Here is a 24,622-nt window from a genome sequence, read left to right on the forward strand (position 1 = left end):
CCATTCCTCGACCTAACTTTCGTCCAAGCTCCAAGTCCCGTTTTAGCCAACCAATACACTAAGGAACCGAACATTGACAACATCGAACTATCTGAACTCAATCATCTCTTTTTGACCTCATAACACTCTACCAGACGCTTGGAACAGCACACTTGTTTCCTCTCTCACCCCCGTTTTCCGTATCTTATCAAACTCTCTACTGACCGATAGGCACAAACACAGACATAGAAAACACAGGCTAAATAGAAAACAGTGCTATCCCGCCTATCTTATCCTAATCGAATACGAACTTTCTACTTGCAGCTTCTTTAATACTTGAAGACTATGGTGGCAGTGTTTATTTAAGGTCAACGGAGTGTGTGAGGCCTCTTGAAGGGATACTGTAACATAACATAAAAAATGATCAGAGGTGCTAAATCAGATACTGCTTTCCTTTAGGTCGAGCACCGATCTTTTCCTTATCGGATTTGGCGTGACGTATAAGTTAAGGTTAGATGGTAGAGCCGGTGATCGATTTTCCAAGAATCCCGCAAATATTTGTCACATTGATATCACCATATAAACTGAACTGAACAACACCTATTAATCGAATGATTGAAATGTTTTCGCCAAATTCATACTGATAGTAGCTGAAAGCGAAAGTGGGGGCGACCCGGGGGTGTAGACGACAGTGACGCCGGTCTTTAAACGGTAGGACCGAGGCAAAAATCCTATTCGGACCGCAGCGAGGACTGACTGTCCAACTACTTGTTATCAGCAAGTCTAGTAAGCCACTCGATGGCCGGCGTGACCTGCTATCAAAAGGCAAATTCGGGTAAATCTAGTGGGTTCAATGAGGAAAATTGCGAAAGAACAAGGTATCAGTGACTTTAATCGTACCTCAAACCGCACTCAGAAGGGGTTGCAAGAGCATCTTCCGTTATGGAAAGGTGACCTCCATTCAACCCCGATCTCAATCCGCTGGATTGCTCAATATGTCGCACTATGAAGGCCAAAACCTGTTGTAAACGCCACCCCAGAACAGCAAGCGTCAGACAAATGTTGACCCGTACCTGGAGACAAAAGGATGGAGACTACATTCTAATGTATCTGAAACATGTCACGCACTTTCATCAATGTATGAATCAGTTGTCACCTCCCAGATTTTACACACAAAGTGAACTCCTTTAAATGGCGTCAATTTGTTCACTTTTAGGCGCGGGTGCCTCAAACTTATGTTGTCTCATTCTTTTTGTTTTGTTTTCAAATCTAGTTTACAAAATGTGACAATACAGCAATGTACCGTCATAATTAATTGTAAATAAATAAATAATTTACAAAATGTACAAAAAGAGTTATTAAACTTGATATGTTCTGGGCCCTCGCAACGTTCATTATGAAACCTGACGTTCCCAAACATCTGCTTTGTTTTTTTATACTATGATCCGCCTCTGGCCCTACCTGAAAATGCTTTATCCGGAACAGAATCCAGAAACGATTTGGTTCCGATTTGGATCCAGAAACGAATTCGTGCCAAAACCTCTGTACTGCTAAACTTCATCGAGCGCATAGCAGATATCTTCTTCATGGTTTAATGATTATAATTCTCGTATGGCTAGCTGGACAGTCATTGGAATGGGATTGGCCAGTATAGGAGTGCCAGCCTACCTGAATCATTTTAGCTCATAAAGTGCTACTTTGACGATAGGGTACTCTTGCTAGGCACGGAAGTTGGTATACGGAAGCATATAGTGTCAGCGGGAGTGCCGCAAGAATTTATCCTAGACCCGGCACTTTGGAACGTAGTATAGAATGGGCTGCTTTCGTTGGGTTTATTCATCGGATACAGCGTTGTCAGCTTTGCCAATGACATTGTGCTAGGCGTAGAGACAGAGACAAAGCTGCATGTAGAGGTACGGGCAAATGAGTCAATTGAGAGGATTGAGCGGTGGATGTGTGGCCGGGCTTGTCGTTACACATCATAAGACAGAATTTATTCTGCTCATATTTTTTTTAATTTATTCTCAGATAGTGTGCAGGAATGAGAACATACATCCCCAACGAACACTAAAGTACCTAGGCTCGACGATCGATTAAGATTTAATGCACAAAACGATTATTGAATGCAACGGGTCACCAATGCAATGGTGAAGTAGTCGCACATGCTTGCCAATAGAAGTGGTCCTTGCGCTAGCAAACGTAGGTTTCTATCGTGTGTGTGTCGACGTCCTTGCTCAGGTATGAGGTACCTGCATGGACAAAAAGCCTGCGAATCCAATGGAACCGAACCCACTTGGCGTCCGCATACTCTACCATCAGAGTGATCAATTTCCTCCTTATTCTTTGCCTTATCCCGGGCATACTCGGTTAATCGACAGTGATGTCTTGTAGGTTTTTTTATTAATGGTCATGGTTGCACTTGCCGCTTCTTTTACCGCTCTTTCTGTCACTTGCTGTTTAATTGCTTTCACGTATTACTTTTGCAACATGACACCCTCGTCTATTTTAAGTTTTAGGGGTTTTTTTTCACGAAACCTTAGATCCCATGTTGTGTTGGTTTGGGAATCCCTGCAAGGTGAACCTTTACGGTATTCACTCGCACCATCTTCTCGTTTTTTTTTTCGCTCTCGATATTTCTTTTTTCATTCAGTGATCTCAATCATGTCTAACTTGATCGGTTGTCTCACCTCGACTTGATGTTGCCGTTAATTTTTTATTTATAATTAATTATGACGGTCCAGTGCCGTATTGTTCACACCGCTTGTGTTGAAAAAAAAAAAAAACAATTATATTGATAAGGCATTTCCTCCTTATTCTTTGCCTTATGCCGGGCATACTCGGTTGTGGTTGTGGTGATGGTGATGATGATGATGACGATGATGTATTCGTGGATGATGTGCGTTTTGATGGTCCAGGACTATTGTTGTGTCTATTGTGATGATGGAGGTTCATTATATCCGAATTCCGGTGGTGTTGTGGCCGTTCTATTGTTGATCTTTAAGATATGGTCTGGACTGTAACGAACAAATAAACATCGTTAAGACAGCACGAACATTTATTTGTCTGCGTACAGTGCTCTCCAGTGCATTCCAGCAATGACATTCCAAGCTCAATCTAGTCAAAGTCCAATAAAAGGATGATCGACAAGCTCTATACCGCAGCAGCGAAAGCGACATCACTACTCCCGAGACTGAGCCCGCCAAACACCCCGAGCCCGACGCCAACGCTGTCAAACTCAATGTGTCAAAACTGGACTGGAGTGGAGAACACTGCACTTTCAACAACGCCTGCCTCCCTTTTACGGCAGTGTTGGAATCACCCTCGAGTGCTGTTGCCCAGTCATCGGATCACCCGTGGCACTACAAAAGATACACTTAAAACATAGACAACAAAACATTTAACAAAAAAGGAATTGGGGAATACAAATAAGGATTGGAAGGATACTTGGGATGTGGAATCATAGGACAAGACCGTTGTCTGTGGCGAATCGGTAAATAATCCTCATGTAGATGAGGTCCCTGGTAGCCAACATTTCTCTGATTTCTGTACCCGGTCGTCTGCCGACATTCTCGACTGCGCTCAACAAGGAGGGTCTTGCGGTTTCAAATTCCACGCAGGACCACAGAAGGTGATCCACATCGTGGAATCCGTCACCGCAGCCACATACTTTTGTCTGAGCCAGAGTTATACGCTGTAGATGAGTATTCAACGCAAAATGATTCGACATCAGTCGAGACATCATTCGTATGAATGCCCGGTCTACAGAGAGCCCATCGAACCAAGGCCGCATGTTGCCGTTAAATTGTTCGATATTTTTGTAGAATCACGCATTTTTGGTTCATGAAAATAGTGCTGTAAAATATCTAGGCGAGTCGAACGTATGCCTATGTTATGGAAACTACCATGGAAAATATGTGACTCTACAATCCAACGACAACTTTGACAATGTTGCATTCAAGTCTATTGTCAAACATTTCTTGTTTAAGAGTTGTGTTGGGGCGTTGATGTATGTGACAGCGGCGCCATACTTTACACAGCAGGATCGTGGTTCAAATCACATCTGGATCGCCTCCAACCCCCCCCCCCCCCCCCCCCCCCTTCCCGTAGTGTGGAATACGTTCAGTAATACGGCCATGCCGTTCCTAAACAAAAATGGTTGTGTGATTGGTTAATTACTTCAAAATATTCACTAATTGTGATCACATCTATCATCTTTCAGTTTAATTTATTATTAATATAAATCTCCTTTCAAATGTCGTTTCAGATGTATGTTCATTTCAACCGGATTTTGCTGAACCCATTCTAAACAACTCCATCGCAATAGGAAGAGATGCCACTTTCACCTGTCATGTTCGACACTTAGGTGGTTACCGGGTAAATTACTTTTCTACCAGCATGACGCAATATATATTTTGAATTGAATAATCGATAGCTCTTTTTCTTGACAATCAATACGTCAAAATTTTACGCGTAAAGTTTGTTGCTCCGAGAGCTAGCTTTCTGACCTTAAGTTATGTTATGAAATTTTTTGTTTGCTTTTCATTTTATTTGATTTTTTTTAAATTAATCTGTCAAAATGTTACGCGAAACTTTCCGTTCCTTTTGTCCTGTGAGCTACCTACAAGTGTACCGCTCATACCATAATATATGTAAAAAAATCATTTCCATTCTTCAGATTTGGGATAAGCGTTCGCTGTCAATATTTACCGAAAAAGACGTGATCGTTGTTGGAGTTTAAAAACGCAAGAGAGTTTATTTCTTGTAATGTAATAGCATTTACGTTAAATTTTATGGATCCGAACGCTTCGGCTTAACGAGAAATGCTCGTATTTCGTTAAGCCCGATCAAGCGCAGGACCTTGAACAAGTGCGATCCACCGCGTTTCGTGTCGTCGTTCATGTGTAACGTCGAATTCGTTCAACTTTATGTGTTATTTATTTGTCAATCGACGGACAAGTGTGCTCTCTCGGTTCCATTTTTCAATAAAATTCTGTACAAACTCTTAAAATAAGGATAGATACAAGAACGCATGTTATAGGATAAGGCTGGACGCATGAACGGAAATCCCCGGCTCGAACGTATCGCTGACGGCGTCGAAAACACGACACATACCTAGAAACGGATCAGAAGAGCCGAATGACATCCATCGTTCTGTGTCTGGATGGCATAGCTCGGGCACGAAGTGACCTGCCTGGAATGTACCGGCTGATTGCCGAGAGGAGCATCAATGGAGGGAAGACAAGCCAAGGCGGCCGTCGATGAGTCTCGCAATAAAGACAATCTTGCTTGAGAGATCCACTCTCCTAGGGAAGGCAGACCAAGCAGCAAACATCTGATCCGTTAGTGCAGTCTCCGATTCCAGCGTTTGGTCAGGTCAGGCGGTTTTCATTCGATTCAAGAATATCGCATACCCTGAATCGGTTGAAGGGCAGCACTGCTTAACGAGACACGTAGGTAATGGAACCGCTGGATGTTTGATAGGCCTGCCGCAGAATGAACCATCGAACCGACTGTGCTGCCTCCAAGTGTCCGTGTGTCGAACTCCTCGCGTGTACATATTTACGTCTCTAGCACAGACACTTGTTCCTCAAATGATATTCGTGTCAACGAACACCATTTCCAAAATTGTTGGCTTATTTTGTTTACAAATTGCCACCTATTCAACCTATCCTGCAGTACTGTTCTTCTGTCTACATCATCTAGTATCCTAGGTTGATTACCAGTAAGAAAATGCCCTAGTGTTAAGGCTAGCTAGCTGGGTAGTAGCTGATTACTCTAAGCAGCTTGGAGTAAGAAGAGAATCTGGCGAAAAGCTACTGACTGAATGTCTACTCTTCTTGTGTAATGAGAAGTGTTACCGCCTTCTCATCCACTACCTCGTTCCTTAGCTTTTGTTGTGTTCTGCGACCATCTTCACTTTATCTATTCATCGTAAATCCTTGCGAGACTACGACGCACATTGCACATTAATCGTATAAACACTTGATCTGTTGCGGGAATCCAACTCATACCTAGCGCTTCTATCAGTTTCTAATCAGGCTCAAATAGATGTTGATCTGTAAGAGCTAAGTTCTCGTCAGTTATTCCTTCAAGTATTGGTCGATTTGAGGCCTATTTACGCAACTTGAATCCTCCTTTCGCCATTAACCTCTTTAACTGGCTTCTCATTTCTCTTGTTTCTGTTTCTGTCGTTGTGAGTGAGTAAATCATCTGCGTAAAAATCGTTCATGCATGCACATGTCTTCGGGAACTTCTTCCCATGATCTTCGAATGTTTTTTGCAATGCTTGAATTGCTAGGTAAGGAGCTGACGCTGTGCCATACGTTACTGTATTGGTAAACTCGTACTAGCTTACTGGGATCCCTTCTCCACAAAACGGGTGCTCAATCGTTATCCTCAACCCAAAGCAGTCTATACATCTTTTCTACGTCATTAACCAGCACAATTATTTTAAACCGCAACCGCTCGTAGATCGATAAGAGGGCATCTCTTGAAGTCAATGAATGATTTGCTGCTAGTGGGGCAAGCCCAGAGCTGGTTTTATATGACGTGTCAAAGACCACCCTGCATTTGATAGTTGTGATTTCGTCCTTCCATACCGCCCACATCATGCATGTAATAAGTTCGAAATTGTGATCTCTACTCAAGTTGCTTTTATGTACATATGCGTGTCAGTAGCAATCCAGTCCTGGAGGAGAACAGACGTTTTTTCTCTCCCGTGCCATAGACAAAGCATACAATCAATTTGAAAACGAGACAAAATCTTTCCCCTCTCCCCTTTATAGGAAAGAGAAGGATAACAAGGGGTATTAAATCCCAAATGCTGAAATCGATTGTTGATGATCAGCTAACACGCACCCGCAAACGTGCTAACACAGAAAACTGCTTTGCATTCCTAAGTGAAATCGGTGTTAACGAGCCTGCGCCAAAGCAAAAGCTCATACTGTCAAGCCAAAAGGACACACGCACAAGTAAAATACCGCCGATAACGGAAAAAATGCTTATCGGTAACACTGATACACAAAATCTTCATCGCTACAGGTATAGTGAGATATAACACTAAGGCAACGTATCACGGTACGGTAGTGCAATTAGACAAAGTCGATGACTTTAAAAAAGTAGTGAAAGTGTTCAAGGACAAAAATGTGTACTTTCATACGTACCAACTAGAAGAGGAAAAGACGACAAAAGTAGTGCTACACGGACTTGTCGGTCTTCCGATCAGTGATATGACAGAATTGCTAAAAGATGAAAATATTATACCATCGCAAGTGAACAAAATGTCGATCAAACAAAAAAAGTACGACGAGCACGCGGTCTACCTGTTGCACTTTAAAAAAAGGCAGTGTTACACTTTTCGAAGCCTATCCGTCAATCAACGGTATGACAGAGTGAAAGAGGCAGGACTGTGCATAAACTGTTTGTCATCGGACCACCGTGTTAAAGAGTGCTCATCCAGTGCCTGCCGTGTGTGTGAATTGAAACATCACACTATGCTACACAGATCATCGAATGAACGACAACATACAGCTGCAACGGGTGTTCCAGGAGCTACGGTTGCAAATGGTTCAACGACATCGGCAGTTGCATCTGTCATCGAGCCAGCCAACAGCGTCATGCTCACCCCAACGGCAAGGCAATTGGTGCCTTCAACCGCGATCTTGTTTCCAGCAATCCTACTAACGGTCATTGCATCGAACGGCAACAAGATGAACGTACGAGCATTATTGGATGGCGGAGCGCAAGTAAACCTAATCACGGAACGAGTGGTGAAATGTTTACGAGCACAAAGGCTGAGGGATCATCTGTCGATTGGACCTGTGGGCCGAGGAAGTCAAACTTCATCTTATTCGGTAAACCTAGTCGCTCATTCCCAATTTACTAATGTTCGCTTTCCTTTAAGGTTGCACGTACTGCCAGAAATCATGTGGAACCTTCCAGCAACCAAGGTTGATCAGCAACGATGTGATCTACCGCCTAAGACGACTAAGGTTGATCAGCAACGACTGTGATCTACTAATCTAAGACGAGTTGATCAGTCTCATAATGCGTTTTCGCTTCCCAAAATACGCATTGACAGCAGACATCGAAAAGATGTATAGGCAGATATGGATCAAACCAGCAGACCGTCCATTGCAACGCATTCTATGGGGAGATGTAGAGGATGGTGGAGTTCGAGAATATGAGCTAAAGACAGTAACGTATGGTACTTCGTCTGCTCCATACTTAGCAACAAAATGTCTTCAAACACTAGCTAACGAGGTCAAACAATCTCTCACTACAGCTTCGGAGATTTTAGCCACTGATTTCTATATGGATGATTTAATAAGTGGTGTGGATACCATAAGGCAAGGAAAGTTGGTGTGCCGTGAACTATCTGAAGTACTGCAATCGGCAGGTTTTCATCTGCGGAAGTGGGCATCTAATTCATCGCAGATTTTGAATACATTGCCACCCGAACTTCGAGAGATGGGGTCAGAGCTATTGATTGATCCCCACAATTCTATTAAAACACTTGGTCTAAAATGGTCTCCGGCGCCAGATAAACTTACTTTAGTATCCCAAAATGGAATAATGAAGATGAGATTACCAAACGGATTGTTGTATCAGATGCAGCCCGCTTGTATGATCCATTGGGACTGATTGGTCCAGTCATCGTGAAAGCGAAATGTTTTTTACAAGTTCTATGGGAGAAAACAATAGGCTGGGATGATCCATTACCCGAAGATCTACGAGAAAAATGGTTGCAATTCAAGCGAAGCGTAACAGGTATAGATGAAATAACTATCCAACGTCGAGTAATTGGAGAGGAACAACAAGTTGTGGAAATCCATGGGTTTAGTGATGCGTCAGAAAAAGCGTACGGTGCCTGCATTTATGTGCGAACTATAGCTACTGACGGTAACATATCAGTCAACTCCTTTGCGCAAAATCAAAGGTAGCACCTATAAAAAATGGCAAAAAGCAAAAGAGAGCTACGTTACCGAGACTAGAGTTATCAGGCATAAACAAGCATAAAGCAAGCATACAAGCATAAAGCGCTGGAAACCGTTTGTCGCTAACAGGGTTTCAGAGATTCAGCATATTACCGAAAAAACCCAGTGGTTTCATGTGTCGGGAGAAGATAATCCGGCCGACATTCTACCTAGCGGCATGTCACCAACTGAGCTATGGTGGCATGGACCAAAATGGCTCAGTCAGCCAATCGAATGGGCATCACGAACGAGTAGCGTAACTTTTAGTTTAAAAGACCCCAACCCTTTGTTCACACGGCGTTCATCATATCCGGCATTGTTGAGATTAGTGGCATACATCCAGCGATTCTGTTACAACAGTCAAAAGAAAAATCGATGCCAACGTCGGAAGGGGTATTGGCTACTCACCGAACTCAAACAAGCCAATAATGCACCTGTGTCGAACACTCGAAAGCATCCAATAATACTGGATCCTAACCACCCATTAACCATCCTGATAATGACCATCCTATCACATTCAGTTTCTGCACCCAGGTCCTTAATTATTCATATTGATAGTTCGAGAAAGATTCTGGCCACTTCGAGCGCGCAGTCTTGCGCGAAAGATAGTTCATGACTGTGTTAAATGCTTTCGAACTAAACCATTCTGCATGGAACAACTTATGGGTGACCTACCTCCTGAGAGGGTTACCCCAACATATCCCTTCCTGAATACTCGAGTCGATTTATGTGGACCATTATGGTATAGACTAGCACCCCGCAAGTCAACACCGATGAAGTGCTTTGTGGCAGTTTTAATATGTATGGTAACTAAAGCAGTCCATGTTGAACTGGAAAAATGTTGAAGAAGAAAAATGTGCCAACCAAGGGTTGTCAATAGCACTGCCGATCAAATCAATACGAGGGCTGACAATAAAGTAAGGTCTCCAACGCTGCAACTTCACCGGATCATGCGCTAGGCGAAATCTGGCAACACCGCCGTGTTCCTTGGTTCCCCCACTACCACTTTGCTGCTGGGTGAGGCTTCCCCGACCGCTCAGTCTTGGCTGATCAGCCGTCAACGATGGAGATACCCCTCGCGTCAGCGTCCAAGTGCGAATTGCGTTCTGTAATACGTTTTTTGAGTGCGAAAAAGGTGACACCTATTGAAATCCATCGTCAACTAGTTGAAGTTTACGGGGAAAAGTGTATGGACATAAAAAACGTACGTAAGTGGAGCCGCGAGTTCAATTCCGGGCGCACTAATGTTCACGACGAGGAGAGAAGTGGCCGACCGTCGGTCTCGGATGCGATTGTTCAAGCAGTGGAGGCAGAAATGCTCAAAAACCGCCGTGCGACAATTAGGGACTTGGAAGAGAAGCTTGGAGTAGTGTGTAGCAGCGAAACAATCCGTCATATCTTTGTGAACAACTTGCAGTATCACAAAGTTTCTGCCCGATGGGTGCCGAAACAGCTGACCGAAGACCACATGAAGCGGCGCGTGGAATGTGCGACCAAAGTTGTGGCCCGTTTTGAAGAGGAAGGCGATGATTTTTTGGAAGGGTTTGTTACGGGGGATGAAACGTGGGCTCATCACTACACACCCGAAACAAAGGAGTCGTCCAAAAATGGCGCCATAGCGATTCTCCGAAACCCAAAATGTTTAAGGCGACACTGTCAGCCGGCAAGGTGATGGGTACGGTGTTTTGGGATCGCCACGGGGTATTGTTGGTGGATTTCATGCCAAGGGGAACCACTATCAATGCAGCAAGGTACTGTGAGACCCTGGAAAAGCTTCGTCGTGCAATAAAAAACAAACGCCCGGGATTGCTGAGCAAAGGAGTGAAATTTCACCACGACAACGCGCGCCCGCACACAGCCAACGTTACCCTTGACCTGCTCAAGAAATTTGGCTGGGACATCATCGATCACCCTCTCTATAGTCCCGACGTGGCCCCAAGTGACTACCACATGTTCCCCGCTCTGAAAAAAACATCTCGGAGGGAAGAAGTTTGAAAGTGACGCGGAGGTTCAGAAAGAGGTCAACACCTGGCTGCGCGAGGCGGACGGAGAGTGGTATTCTGCCGGCATAGACAAGTTCATCGTGCGGATGCGCAAGGTGTTGGAAAAAAATGGCGATTATGTAGAAAAGTAGCCAAGACCTTGGCCTTTCCAACGGTGTATCGCTTTTTGTAAATAAATGTCATTTTCCAAGAAAAAAAAAATTGTAGACCTTACTTTATTGTCAGCCCTCGTACAATCATCCGAAGACGTCAATAGCGCGCCGAACGAGTCAATAGTATGCTCGAACGATTCTATAACGCATTGAATGTGTCAATAATACCGGTGAAAACCCTGTAAAGGAGTCCAGCTTACCAAGCAAACTCCTACATTTCCACTGTATGATGGTAGCTCTAAAGGCATTAAGCGTCCAGAAGGACCATCATACCTAAGCATGGTGATTGAGCCAGTCACTGCCACTGTGATCAACCCCCAAGAAGCGATCATGTGCAAATGTTACAGGAGGTTGAGGGTCAATAGGAGGAACTGTAGGATCTTGGAAAGGGATAAAGTATGGGTTTTCGGGAAGCCTCCGGTTGGAAAAGCCAAGCTATCCAGAGGGCCTTTAGTTCGAGGGGATCGTTTCTTCTTGCAAAGTTTGGGGAGCGGGAGAAAAAGGATCAGCGTCTCGAGTTGGGACTGATGGAGTTGCTTAAGCAAGACGCTGTTGTGCCATAGGTTTACTTTTTTAGGACCTTCCGTTGTACTTTTTTGTATGATACTTACGTTGCTTTAGTCTCAATGGCACATTTTCGAGTGGGGCACATTTTCGCCATTTGCATCTACACCCAAAATTGCAAAAGAGTTTGATGCGTTTGCTTCCTTTAGAGCATCGCTGTATGAGTCGCTTGCCTTCTCGGCTACAGTTTTCATCTGTTCTTTTTGCAACTTTTTTGTACACGGGGCTCAAGGCTACCTCGTGGCACTCGTCCCGGCAATGCGAACATTTCTGGGAAGGAGCATTGCACTCCTCGGTGGCATGTGCCCCTCTGCATTTACCGTAGCATGTTTTACGAATACAAAACGGTTCAGCGTGATCAATCTGGCTGCACTTAGAACCACCCCTTGGCTGCACTTAGAACCAAGGGTTGCCACCCTTGATATCCCGGAATGAGGAGGTTTAGATGTATCAGATTAGCTTGAAACGTCAAGCTTGAAGAAATGTTTAGCCTCAAGCACTTTAATCTTGGGCGAGTTCGGGGTTTTTAAAACATAAAAGCCCATTTTACCCCCTCCTCCAGGGGTGGCCCGGTGGTGATGTGACAGTGGCGCCGGTCTTCAAACGGCAAGTAAACTCTTGGTCTCCCACGATTACATTAGCTTGAGTAAGGATCTTTGTCGTCACTCCTTGTTAACCTCGTCACTCACCTAACCTTGTTAGGGCGCATCCTAAACACGTCGGCAACGCTCGGGCACTTCCGAAATAGTGAGACCGCAATCGACCTTACTTCAAGCTGTTTACTTCTTGGCATAAATTAAACCATATGCTTACCCTTCAAGCAAGACGGGTAGGCTCTCGGTCAGAGGTAGGCACTTGTCATCGACTTAAACGCGGGGCATCGTTTGCCAGCGGGACTCTGATTGCCTACGGTGCACTGCTTGCTAGTGGGGCACTCCGAAGAGTCTTCGAAGTGGATGGTCTTTTTTCAAGGGACACCTTTTTAGTGGCCTGCGCCGGCCTTAGGGCGATCCGGCTTACGTTTCGTATTTGGCTCGATCTCCTTTTTCGGAGTCAGAATAATCTGACCTCATCGTTAAGCCCAGAACAACGATACAGGGGGAAAAAAGATTACACTTACCGTAACGCAGTATAAACAATACACATACCCACTACACGCACGTCTACAAACGTTGATCGAAAGCTAAGGCTAGGCTAAGCTTGTTTATCCCTTCGATCAATCATCAGACACATTCACACGCGCTTACTTAGCGCCACTCGATCGATAGTACGAATATCGGGAGAACGCGGACACACCGATTGAAACAAAAGGCCACAACGTGTAATCACGATGATTACGCAATGACACTTCGAGGCAATGACCAAAGGCTGCCGAATATCTTATCTGCGTAGGGACGCTTTAAGGTAAAACTCGTCCACTCGCAACGGGAGCTGGAGGCAGACGCTTTTTATTAATATTTTTATTATTGGTATAATTATTATTACAATTATTATTATTTTATTTACAACCGAGTATGCCCGGGATAAGGCAAAGAATAAGGGGGAAATGCCTTATCAATAAAAAAAAAAATTTTTTTTGGTGTTGACAATACGGCACTGGACCGTCATAATCAATTTTAAATAAATAAATAAATATTATTATTTTATTATATTTTTTATCTTTTCATTACCATTCTATGATAATTTTGACATTAAAATACCTAATACTCATTTCAGTTTCCATTACACATGTTCAGTAGATTAAATAACGCGAGCAACTGAATAACTCATGCATTTTACAATGTTTGTAGGTTGGTTGGTTGAAAGCAGACACTAAAGCTATTCAGGCAATACACGAACACGTCATTACGCACAACTCGAGGGTTACGGTTTCACACGCTGACCAAAATACTTGGAACCTGCACATCAAATCAGTTACCGAAGAGGATCGAGGGGGATACATGTGCCAACTAAATACAGATCCAATGAAGAGTCAGGTAAGGAAATTAAAGAAATGTTCCCAGCCCTGTTTGTTTCCTGAACGTAGTACATTTTTTTAGGTATATTTTTTATGATTCAATGATGCATCATCAGTATTCTATTTCATCGCTGGAAACGTACTGTTTGCTTGAGTGATTTGAGAGCTCCTTATTCTTTGCCTTATCCCGGGCATACTCGGTTATGGTTGTGGTGATGGTGATGATGATGATGATGATGACGATGATGTATTCGTGGACGATGTGCGTTTTGATGGTCCTGTTCTATTGTTGTGGCTATTGTTTTGATGGTGGTTGGCTACATCTGAATTCCGGCTATTGTGCACTGCAACAAACAAATATTGAAAATAACAAATAAACGAACCCGACGCCAACGTTGTCAAACTCAATGTGTCAAAGCTGGACTGGAGTGGAGAACACTGTACTATCAACAACGCCTGCCTCCCTTTTACGGCAGTGTTGGAATCACCCTCGAGTGCTGTTGCCCAGTCATCGGATCACCCGTGGCACTACAAAAAAAAAAAAAAAAAAAAAAAAAACATTTAAAACGTAGACAACACAACATTTAACAAAAAAGGAATTGGGGAATACGAATAAGGATTGAAAGGATACTAGGGATGTGGAATCACAGGACAAGACCGTTATCTCTGGCGAATCGGTAAATGATCCTCATGTGGGGGAGGTCACTGGTGGCCAACACTTCTCTAATTTCAGTACCCGGTCGTCTGCCGATATGCTCGACTGCGCTCAACAAGGAGGGTCTTGCAGTTTCAAATTTCACGCAGGACCACAGAAGCTGATCCACATCGTGGAATACGTCACCGCAGCCACATACTTTTGTCTGAGCTAGAGTTATACATCATTCGTATGAATGTCCGGCCTACAGAGAGCCGATCAAACCAAGGCCGCAGGGACACCTGGGGAGAGATCGAGAAGAGAAAACACCCGAGTTCATCCGCCTCCCACATGCTCTGCCAGCGAGACAGGAACAGTTGATGTGCGAAACGAAGGAACTCCTGGGCCGAGATAGGTCGGTCGTAAAAAGCGCCTTGTTGGACGCCTGTTTTGGCCAGTGAGTCAGCCTTCTCATTGCCGGCAATTCCACAATGAGAAGGGACCCGAATTAGCGAGATCCTAAACGCCTTATCGAACATTGAGCCAAGCAGTTCAATGATTTTCATGGTGAGGAAGTCCTGATTCTTAACAGCCTTCGGAGATCTCAGAGCTTCAATAGCACTAAGGCTATCAGTGAAGATGAAGTTCTGGTCCGAAGGTCTCGCTGCTATCATCGATAGTGCGTACAAGATTGCGGCTAGTTCTGCGGTGTAAACACTACATGGCTGCCTCAAATTGAAAAAAGGTTAGGTGTACTCGCTAAAAACACCGAAGCCAGTGCCCTCCTTAGAGGATGATCCATCAGTGTAGTACTGGCTTATTCGGTCTAAATGACCATACTTATTCATGAAAATACCCGGAACTACCCTCGGGCGAAGATCATTAGGTATGGTCTTAATTTCCTCGTGCAATAAGGAATCTGTTATTAAAATGGAACTGTAGTTCTCAAGAAGGGCAGCACGATTAATGCCTGTGGAGCGCTAGCATGCACTTGTAGGGCAACAAAATTTTCGTAGATCTTTAAGATTTTGCTCTTAGAACCTGTCTCTAGAAGCGCTTCAAAATTTTCTGTTATCAAGGGATTTGATACTGAACAACGGACTAGAAGGCGAAGCGACAGCATTTCAAAGCGCAGTTTGAGCGGCATCACTCCGGTCATCACTTCTAGGGACATGTTGTGTGTAGATTTCATGCTCCCTAGTGCGAGTCTAAGACAGCGGTACTGTAGTCTTTCAAGCTTGAGTATCAACGTATTGGATGCCCAATGGAAGCATATGCTTCCATATTCCAATACGGATAGTACCGTTGTCTTATACATTCTCAGGACATCTGATGGATGTGCGCCCCACCAGAATTCTGTGATTGTCCTTAGAAAGTTGATTCGGTTGCGGATTGCGGATTGCGGATAGTACCGTTGTCTTATACAATCTCAGGACGTCTGATGGATGTGCGCCCCACCAGAATCCTGTGATTGTCCTTAGAAAGTTGATTCTTTTACTGCATTTTTGCACCAGATGAGTGAAGTGTGTACTCCAGTTTAGCCTTGAATTAAACCATACACCAAGGTATCGAAAATTGTCGGTAGTTGATATCTTTTCACCATACAGAAAGACATCAATTTTCGGATCATATAGTCTTTTCTGCCTGTTTTTCCCGTGTTGCTAAAATGAGAAAAGATTACCATCTCAGTTTTCGTAGCAGAGAACTTGATTCCAAGGTTTTCAGACCACTCGCAAAGATTATCCAGAGTGGTTTGTAAAGCCAGTTGTATTTCATCGGCGTCTCTGCTTGCAAAAGATATAACGCCGTCGTCTGCCAATTGTCTAAGACTGCAGTTTGGCGCTAGACAAGAGTCTATCTGACTAACATAAAAGTTATACAACAGGGGGCTCAAGCAGGACCCTTGTACTAGTCCATGGAAGCTGGTTCGTTTTAGCTGCTCGTGACCATTGTTGAAATTCATAACTTTTTCCGACAAAAGGTTGAATAATAAGTTATTCAACTTTAGTCCCAGGCCCGCATTTTCTAACTTTTGACTCAGCTTGTATGGAGAAACTGAGTCAAATGCCCCTTTATATCCAGGACGATAGACCCCATGTTCTGCTTGCGTGCACGGGCAAGCTCTATTCCGGTCACCAAAAGCGCTAAGCAGTCATTAGTACCCCTGGCTTTACGAAAACCAAACTGGAAATCTGATAGAAGGTTATTTTTTTCCAACCATTCTTCTAACCGTAAAAGAATCATCCTTTCAAGGAGTTTCCTCAGACACGAAAGTAATGATATTGGCCGATATGAATCGTGTTTTGATGGCGGTTTGCCAGGCTTCAAAATAGTGACAACTTTCACTTCCCTCCATTTTTGCGGGACGTTGGTGAACTCCAACATATCGTTGAAGATTCTTAACAGACGTTTTTTGGCCATGTCGGGAAGATTTTGCAGCAGTATGCTGTTGATCTGATCCAGGCCTGGGGAAGAATTTTTGCTTGAAAGGAGAGCAAGCGATAGCTCAACCATAGTAAACGGTGAGTCCATGATAGGGTCACTGCCAGGCGTATTTTGATGAAAGTTCTGCGCAGGAACGAAATCGAGGCAAAGCTTGTTGGCCAATTTATTTAGCCACTCGCCAGAAAAGCTTTCGCTCTCGTTGATGTAGTTGCTGTTTCGCATCCTTCTAGCCATCCTCCAAAGCGAATTAAGTGGCGCGGAAGGGTCTAGGTTATTGACGTATCTACGCCAATAGCCCTTTTTCTTCGCCTTCAAAAGATTTTTACACGATCTCTCCAATCCTTTATATTTTTCATATAAAGACCTTGAGCCCGTGTCCCGGAATGTTTTAAACGCCTCCCGCTTCTTGTTTAAAGCCGCTTGGCAATCCTTGTCCCATCAAGGAGTGGGTGATTTTTTAAATGTCCTTGCTTGGTGGGAGCGCCTTGTTTGGGCCTCAAGAGCGCACATGTTTATAACTGAAACAAGTTTTTCGTACTTCTGGACTGGAGACCAATCTTCCAAGTCAAGAGTAAGCGAATCGGCTACTATTTCACCTTCTTTCGTCCAGTCGATGTTCCTCGCGAAGTCACATTTAACGGGGATTCCACCTTCTGGACATCCTCCCTTGATGTAGGAAATTTCTATCGGCAAGTGGTCACTGCCTATAGGATCCTGGATCACCTTCAACTAAAATCCAGGGCCTTCGCTAATGGACATAGAGACAGCTCCAGTGCACTCGCCCTACTCTTCGGTGTGTATATCCTAGTTGCCTCTCCTGAGTTGAGGATTGAAACCCCAAATCTGTCTGCCCAGGATCAAAAGTGGTCCAGGCAAGACCGCTGCTAAATTTCCAAGATCCTCTTTGAACATTTCAATTTTTTCTTTTTCATTGTAGGCTATCGGGGGGATATAAATGGATGCAATTGTCACGTGAAGATCGCCAATTTTTGCCTTGACTGCGACATTTTCGATAATTTTTTGCCTAGGGTTAGGTATTCTGTTGAAAGCGTTACTCTTTCGAACACCAATTAATACTCCCCAACCCCTTGTAATGCGATCTTCACGAATTATATTAAATCCCGGGAAGGTAAGTTTAATGTCATCCGATAGCCAAGTTTCACCGAGGGCGAACACATTGCATTTGTGCTCGCCTACTTATGCTTTGAATGAGTCTAGCTTACCAAGCAAACTCCTACAGTTCCACTGTAGGATGGTAGCTCTTGGAGGCATTAGTCGTCCAGACGGACCATCATACCTAAGCATGGCGATTGAGCCAGTCACTGCCACTGTGTTTATCCCCCAAGTAGCGATCATGTGCAAATGTTACAGAAGGTTGAAGGTCAATAGGAGGAACTGTAGGATCTAGGAAAGGGACGGGGTTCGGTTGGAAAAGACATGCTTTCTAGAGAGGCTTCGGTCCGGGGAGATCGCTTCTTCTTGGGCTCCTTCCTGACAGTTTGGGGGGCGGGAATGGGATTTACAGCATTTCGTTTCTGGACTGGGGTGAAAGCTTTAGCTTTGGCGAGACGCTGTTGTGCCAAGGATTTAGTTTTTGTCCTTAGGGCTTTCCTTTGTACCTTTTTATTAGGTACTCTCTTCATCGATCTCAATGGCACATTTTAGAGTGCAGTGGGGCTGGACTTTCCATTTGCATCTGTACCCAGAATAGCAAAAGGGTTCATTGCGTTTGCTCCCTTTAGAGCATCGCTGTACGTTCCACGTGCCCTCTCGGATACTGTTTTCGTCTGCTCCTTTTGAAGTTTTCGGTACACGGGGCTCTAGGCTACTTCGTGGCACTCGTCCCGGCAATGCGAACATTTACGGGAGGGAGCTTTGCACTCCTCGGTTGCATGCGATATTTTGCAAGTGCAAAACGGTTCAGCGTGATCAATCTGACTGCACTTAGTACAGGTTGCCACCCTTGGTATGTACGGCCAGTCAATGGGTATCCGGAGGCCTTCTAGAATGAGGGCCTGCGGGAGTACCGTACCCTCAAACGTAACCCGGATTGAGGACGTCTGGATATTTTTTTTCTGGCTTGCATGAAGCATCAAGCTTGAAAAGCTTTTTTACTTCAAGCACTTTAATCTTGGGTGAGTTTGGGGTTTGAAAAACCCCAAAGCCCAATTGCACCACTTCCTCCTCAGGGTAATCGAAATCCTCGATTACGCCGGAAACCTCAACCAGACTACCGGGAATATAAATCCGGTAGTGCTCCGTATATTCTGGGTCAGCCGCATTGACGTTGGCTTGAGCCCGGTCCTTTGCGGTGACCCTGATGTTGTTTGGGGGCATCCGAAATACATCGGCAACGCCGGGGTACTTTTTGAACAACGATGCCGCGATGAAATGAACTATTGGCTTACCCTCCCACGACCACGGGTACCCACGCGCTCGGTGTTCCGATAGCGGTTCGTTGGTTTCTACCAGATGGGCCAGCGCGGCACTTTTTGTCACCTGAGCACTCTTAGCCAAAATGACACTACTACACGTGACTTTCGATGTCGAAGGCGTTTTGTCCAAGGCAATTTTTTTTTGCCGGCCTTGGGACGCCCTGGCTCTCTTTTCACTTCCTTGGAGAGATCATTCTCCCGATCAGAGTTGGAAGCATCTTGCTCTACCACCATGGTAGGGCCGGAGACAACGGAGCGGATAAAAAAGGGTAACATTTACCGTTTCACACGATGCTCAAATAAACACACACCCACTCAAACACAAACTACGTTGTAGAACACGCGCCGATCGAAGCGATAGCGTTGCGTCGATACGCTTGCTTATCGCAATGATCAGCAGATACACACACTCACAACACACATACACAATAGGAACACACATCGATCGCAACTCGATCGATGGGGATAACGGGACAATCTCCGCACGAATTTCGGAGAAAGACGGAGACACCGATAGGTGCGTTACGGGTAATCGCGTTGACTACGCATTCGCACTCGAGACCAATAACCTCTTTCTGCCGTATGAAAATGATCCGTAGAGCCGCTTTCAAGCAAGACAGGTCCTCTCGCTACGGAAGCTGTAGGCAGACTGTGAATGAATAAATAAATAAATAAATAATAAAATAATATATTTTCTTCTATTATCAAAATACAACTTCCTCATATTTCTACGCACAACAACGAAACGTAATGGATGGCAATTCTTCGATAATGGCGACAATATGAAACCTGCAATAGATTGGATATCTAGATGTAGTTATTCCACCAGACTTCATCTCAGAAGATACCTCATCAGATGTTATTGTTCCAGAAGGAAGTTCAGTGAAACTCACATGCAGGTAAAAAAATTTAGAGTAATCGACTATTTATTTTTAGAGATTGGAAATGAAGTAATGAAGGTGAAAATTAGTGCGATTTATTCATGAGCTCAACGTCAAGATAAAAATAACGTTTTCTGAAAAACTTACCAGTCTATTTTGAATAGGTACTTTAAGGTGGAGGGGGTGCATTTGAAGCATGGTCCTTAAAAACAATATAAAAACAGATTGTAAATCAGAGCAGATGTGATATCTTAACTTTTGATTTTTTTATTATAAAATTGTAACAGGTTCACCATCTTATTTCTCCCGTAGTTTCTGCATTCAGGCACAAATTATGAGCAAATTATTATGAGGACAATCTGTTTGTGGGATTTGTTTCATTTACCATAAAAAATATATGAAAATAAACCTCCAGTAGCACTAATTTATGTATTGCAACAGAAAAATTGAAACGGGCTAAACTAGTTTTTAGAATGTTGAACGCACCTTGTATCGTGTTCAGTATTGTTGTTTTGTTAAAGGCTATGGCTTCATTGGTTTGAAACAAAATGAATTCATCCTTTTGGAACTGTGCGGTGTTTTGACTAGTTTTAGTTTTTTTTAATTTTTTTAAGTATGATGACTTGCACCATATTGTCAATACCGTATGTAATGACTGTTTATTTATAAAATAGATTACCAGAGCATTTTCCACTAGTTCTACTTGCACAAAAAATACTTATATCTCTTTTGTAATGACGTAGGGTTTTACTTCTTCTTCTTGGCTTAACGACCTCTGCGGTCATGCCGGCCATCGAAATGGCTTACTAGACTCCCGATACCAAGTAGTTGGTTAGTCAGTCCTCACTACGAGGGACGGTCCGCGGATGGGATTTGAACCCCGGTCCTGCCGTTTGAAGACCGGCGCCGCTGCCGCCTATACCACCAGACCGTTCCTGTATATATGTATGTGTCTAATGACTCCTCGACTTATTGCTTGTACAACTATCATCAAAGCCTTATATGGCATCTATCTATTTTAAATCATAGTTCATGAGTACTATCATAGTACTACCAATACAATAATAGAGGTATTTGAGCTGTATACAACTTGCTCATTAAGTTATTTTACATTATTTTGTGTCATACTATTTAGAGCAAAAGGTTATCCGGAACCGATTGTCACCTGGCGGCGTGAAGATGGTACTGACATCATTCTCAAAGATGCTACCGGTTCTAAGCAACTTGGTAAGTAGTTAAGTAAATTTAAGATAATATGTTCTGAGCAAAACAAAGACATTTTAATTTCTTCTTGGCTTAACGACCTCGGAGGTCACGTGGGTCATCCAATGGCTTACTAGTTTTACTGATACCATGTAGCTCGTAAGTTAGTCCTTACTATGGGGGAATGGTCCAGATGAAATTTTACCTTATATTTGATTTAATTTGATTCAAGATCCGGATGAGATTTGTTATTTTGATTTATTTTGGAATAAATTCTGTTATGACTTCCACATTGTGCGCACAAAGAAAACTCTTCCAAATGACGACGTTTTATCGAATTTTACCGAAATACCGAATTTATCGAAAAGTACAAAAAATATCTTTTCATCAGCAAATGGCTAACAATACGGCGACTCGCCGTCATGCTTAATAATATATAAAAATCATCAAATGGCTCCTCTGCACAACTACAGTTACACATTACAGAGTTCTTATTCTTCTTTTTTCATTGATTCGTTGGTGCTATATGTTGATCCATGACAGTTCTGGTGCACTTATCGATTATGTCTTCCGATATGACACTATTGTCGTATTTCTTTTATTTTTGTCCGAGGGAATTGTTAATTCTTTGTTATGCAATAAACAGAACTGTGTCCTCAATTTTGTTAATTACAACATTTCTTTTGCTGTCATTAACTTGGTTGCCCCAGGTCTTATGATGGCAATTGAAATCCCCTGTTATTATGCATTTTTGTATTGGTCCATGATTTAGTAGTTTGATTATGTTATTTTTAAATCTGTCCATACGTACTCTTGAACTAAAGTATCCACTAATAACACTTATTTTTCCCTTGTGATTTTTTTTTGCAAATTGTATGTTTCTGTCATATGTGCTATGACCAACTATGTTATTAGAATTTTTTTTTTTGTACACTGCAGCCTGTTCATCCAACCTATTTGTATCCCTGGCTAAAAATCTGTAATGAACCAAACTTTGTGTTCCCTTGTCTCTCAGTTTCGTTGTCACTGCATATGACGCGTGTGTGTCCCTCACTTCTCCCACTGTGCTCCTTTCATGTATCTGTAAGCGATAGCTCGCACATGTTATGCCGTAGTGCACAATACTTGTGGTACACTACGCATTCGGTTCGGTTGACGCTTCGGCACGCGTTCGATTATAACGGCTTAATTCGCGGTACGATTGGCGCGCGACACAAATCCTGGATACATTTTTTACAAATCCTGGATCTCCACATTACGAACTGTTGCTAGCACACCATGTAGTATAACCACTACCTTCAGCCATTTTACCACTACATTCAGCCATTTAGCCATCGCTTGAAGTAGATCGTTCTCTGTGGAGCTCTACGAATAACCAGTGCCCGTGCCAGTCTAAAGTACCTGCGCTCCGATTGTACATTTTTCGGTGTTCATCCTGCTGTACTGGTGACTTGACAATTTTTTATCATCTGTAGTCGGTTATTAGTGTTGCAATTACGATCGTTTGTAATTGCAAAACTGTTACACCGGTTCAAACGATCATATACGTAATGGCTTCCCTCTGCTGTTACTGTGCTTGTGCGATTGAATCAACAGCCAGCACTATTGAATGCCAAGGGTTATGCTATTCCATGTTCCATCTTTCTTGCACCGACAACACCGAGGACCAGCTCACCGCCTTAAACTCCAATGAGCAATGCTTCAGGCATTGTTTGGGCTGTTTTAAATTCCGAAAAAAAACCACTTACAATCAAAATGCGATCAATGACCCCCAACTACCATTCGGACTTGACTAACCCCATAGCCACACTCAAAGATGTGTTGTGTTCATACTCGTGGCCTTTATTGCTCCGATCCGTAGGACGATACACGTAGTTCGCGCGTAGTATTTGGGGTACTTCTTTCGTGGTTGCATCTTTAATCTCTCCAATCTTCGAATGGGAGGTCAGTTGGATTCGCTTCTTGCTCGCTTTCTACTAAAGTTTAATTCCGATTTTATCTTATCTGAGGTTTCACTTTGTTCTTCGTATACAGTAGCCTTATATTCGGCACATATAATTGGGTCCTTATTTAGGTATTTTTTAAACTGGTTGACGTATACCATTTTAACATTACCGTTGACGTTAAACAGATAGTGTAATTTACTCAGTTTTTTTATAAATGATAAGCGGAATCCATCTAAATAATTCTTTAAAATAATTTCTATAAAGGCCCTTTTCTCCTTCCTTAAATTGTACCGAATTTTGTATACATGGGGTTTTATATAGTTTTGAATTAACATCTGAATTATTATATTGTATTGATTCTCTCATCATTGTCGTTCCCTTTCTTGTTTTCATTGAGTTCACAACAGTTGTAGGCACATAACACATAACAGCACGACGCCGGAGTAACCTTGGTGACCGTGCAAGGTGTATTTCTATATTTTGTTAAGAATCTGTTGATTTTTCTTGTTAATGATAGATGCTTAACATTTTCATCAATCATGAATTTTTTATAACTTCCTTCACTGTTCTGACCGCTAACTTCTTTCAGCTAACGCATTCGACTGAGGGTGGTATGGGGAAGTTTTTGATACCTTTATTCCTCTCACTTTCAAAAACTGTTCAAAAGTAGTCGATGTGTTGTAGTCGCTTTACCATGTGCTTGTTTAGCCTTTCTAATACCAGGAAAAGGATTCGTTCACATTCGTCTGTAGTCGCTCCACCCACTAATACATCGTCTATGTAAGCCATACCGGGTGTGCCTAATAGAATTTGGTCTATAATTCCCTGAAAAATTGCTGGTGCCGAACTGATGCCAAAAGGCATGCGTATGTACCGATATAACCCCGTGTGAGTATTTATAGTTAATATTTCTTGAAAGGCTTTAGACAATGGTCCTTGTAAATATGCTTTTGTCAAATCTAATTTGCAAAAACATTTCCACTTAGCTATTTTGGCTACTTATATCTTCCACATGTGGTAACGGGTAGTGTGTTGTGGATAATCTTCTTCTTCGTCTTCTTGGCTTAACGACCTCTAAGGTTATGCCGGCCTTCGACATGGCTTACTAGACTGCCGATACCACGTAGTTGGTAAGCCAGTCCTCACTACGAGGGACGGTCCGCGGATGGGATTTGAACCTCGGTCCTGCCGTTTCAAGACCGGCGCCGCTGTTGCCTACACTTCCGGGCCGCCCTAAGGATAACATTCTGTTTACGGTTATCCTGCCATCAAGACATACTCGCACTCTACCATTTTTCTTTTTTACTATAACAGCTGGACTTACCCATTGTGACATTTATTTTGGAATTAATATTCCGTCTTGCACTAGTTGATTTAAATCATATTCCCCCTCATCGATTAAGAATACAGTACGGTGTAAGCTTTATGGAAAATTGATGTTGCATCTT

General features: G+C 43.1%; 1 protein-coding gene across 1 annotated transcript in view; it reads left to right on the top strand.

The window, feature by feature from the left end:
• LOC126564118 (uncharacterized) overlaps window positions 1-24,622 on the top strand; it is an 81,591-nt gene that overhangs the window by 31,626 nt on the left and 25,343 nt on the right. The window contains exons 2-5 of the mRNA XM_050221055.1: window positions 4,211-4,353; window positions 13,464-13,649; window positions 19,943-20,043; window positions 21,161-21,252. Of these exons, the coding sequence (XP_050077012.1) occupies window positions 4,211-4,353; window positions 13,464-13,649; window positions 19,943-20,043; window positions 21,161-21,252 (522 nt within the window). The remainder of the gene's footprint in view (window positions 1-4,210; window positions 4,354-13,463; window positions 13,650-19,942; window positions 20,044-21,160; window positions 21,253-24,622) is intronic.

Source organism: Anopheles maculipalpis, chromosome X, assembly GCF_943734695.1.
Source record: "Anopheles maculipalpis chromosome X, idAnoMacuDA_375_x, whole genome shotgun sequence".
NCBI classification, from domain to species: domain Eukaryota; kingdom Metazoa; phylum Arthropoda; class Insecta; order Diptera; family Culicidae; genus Anopheles; species Anopheles maculipalpis.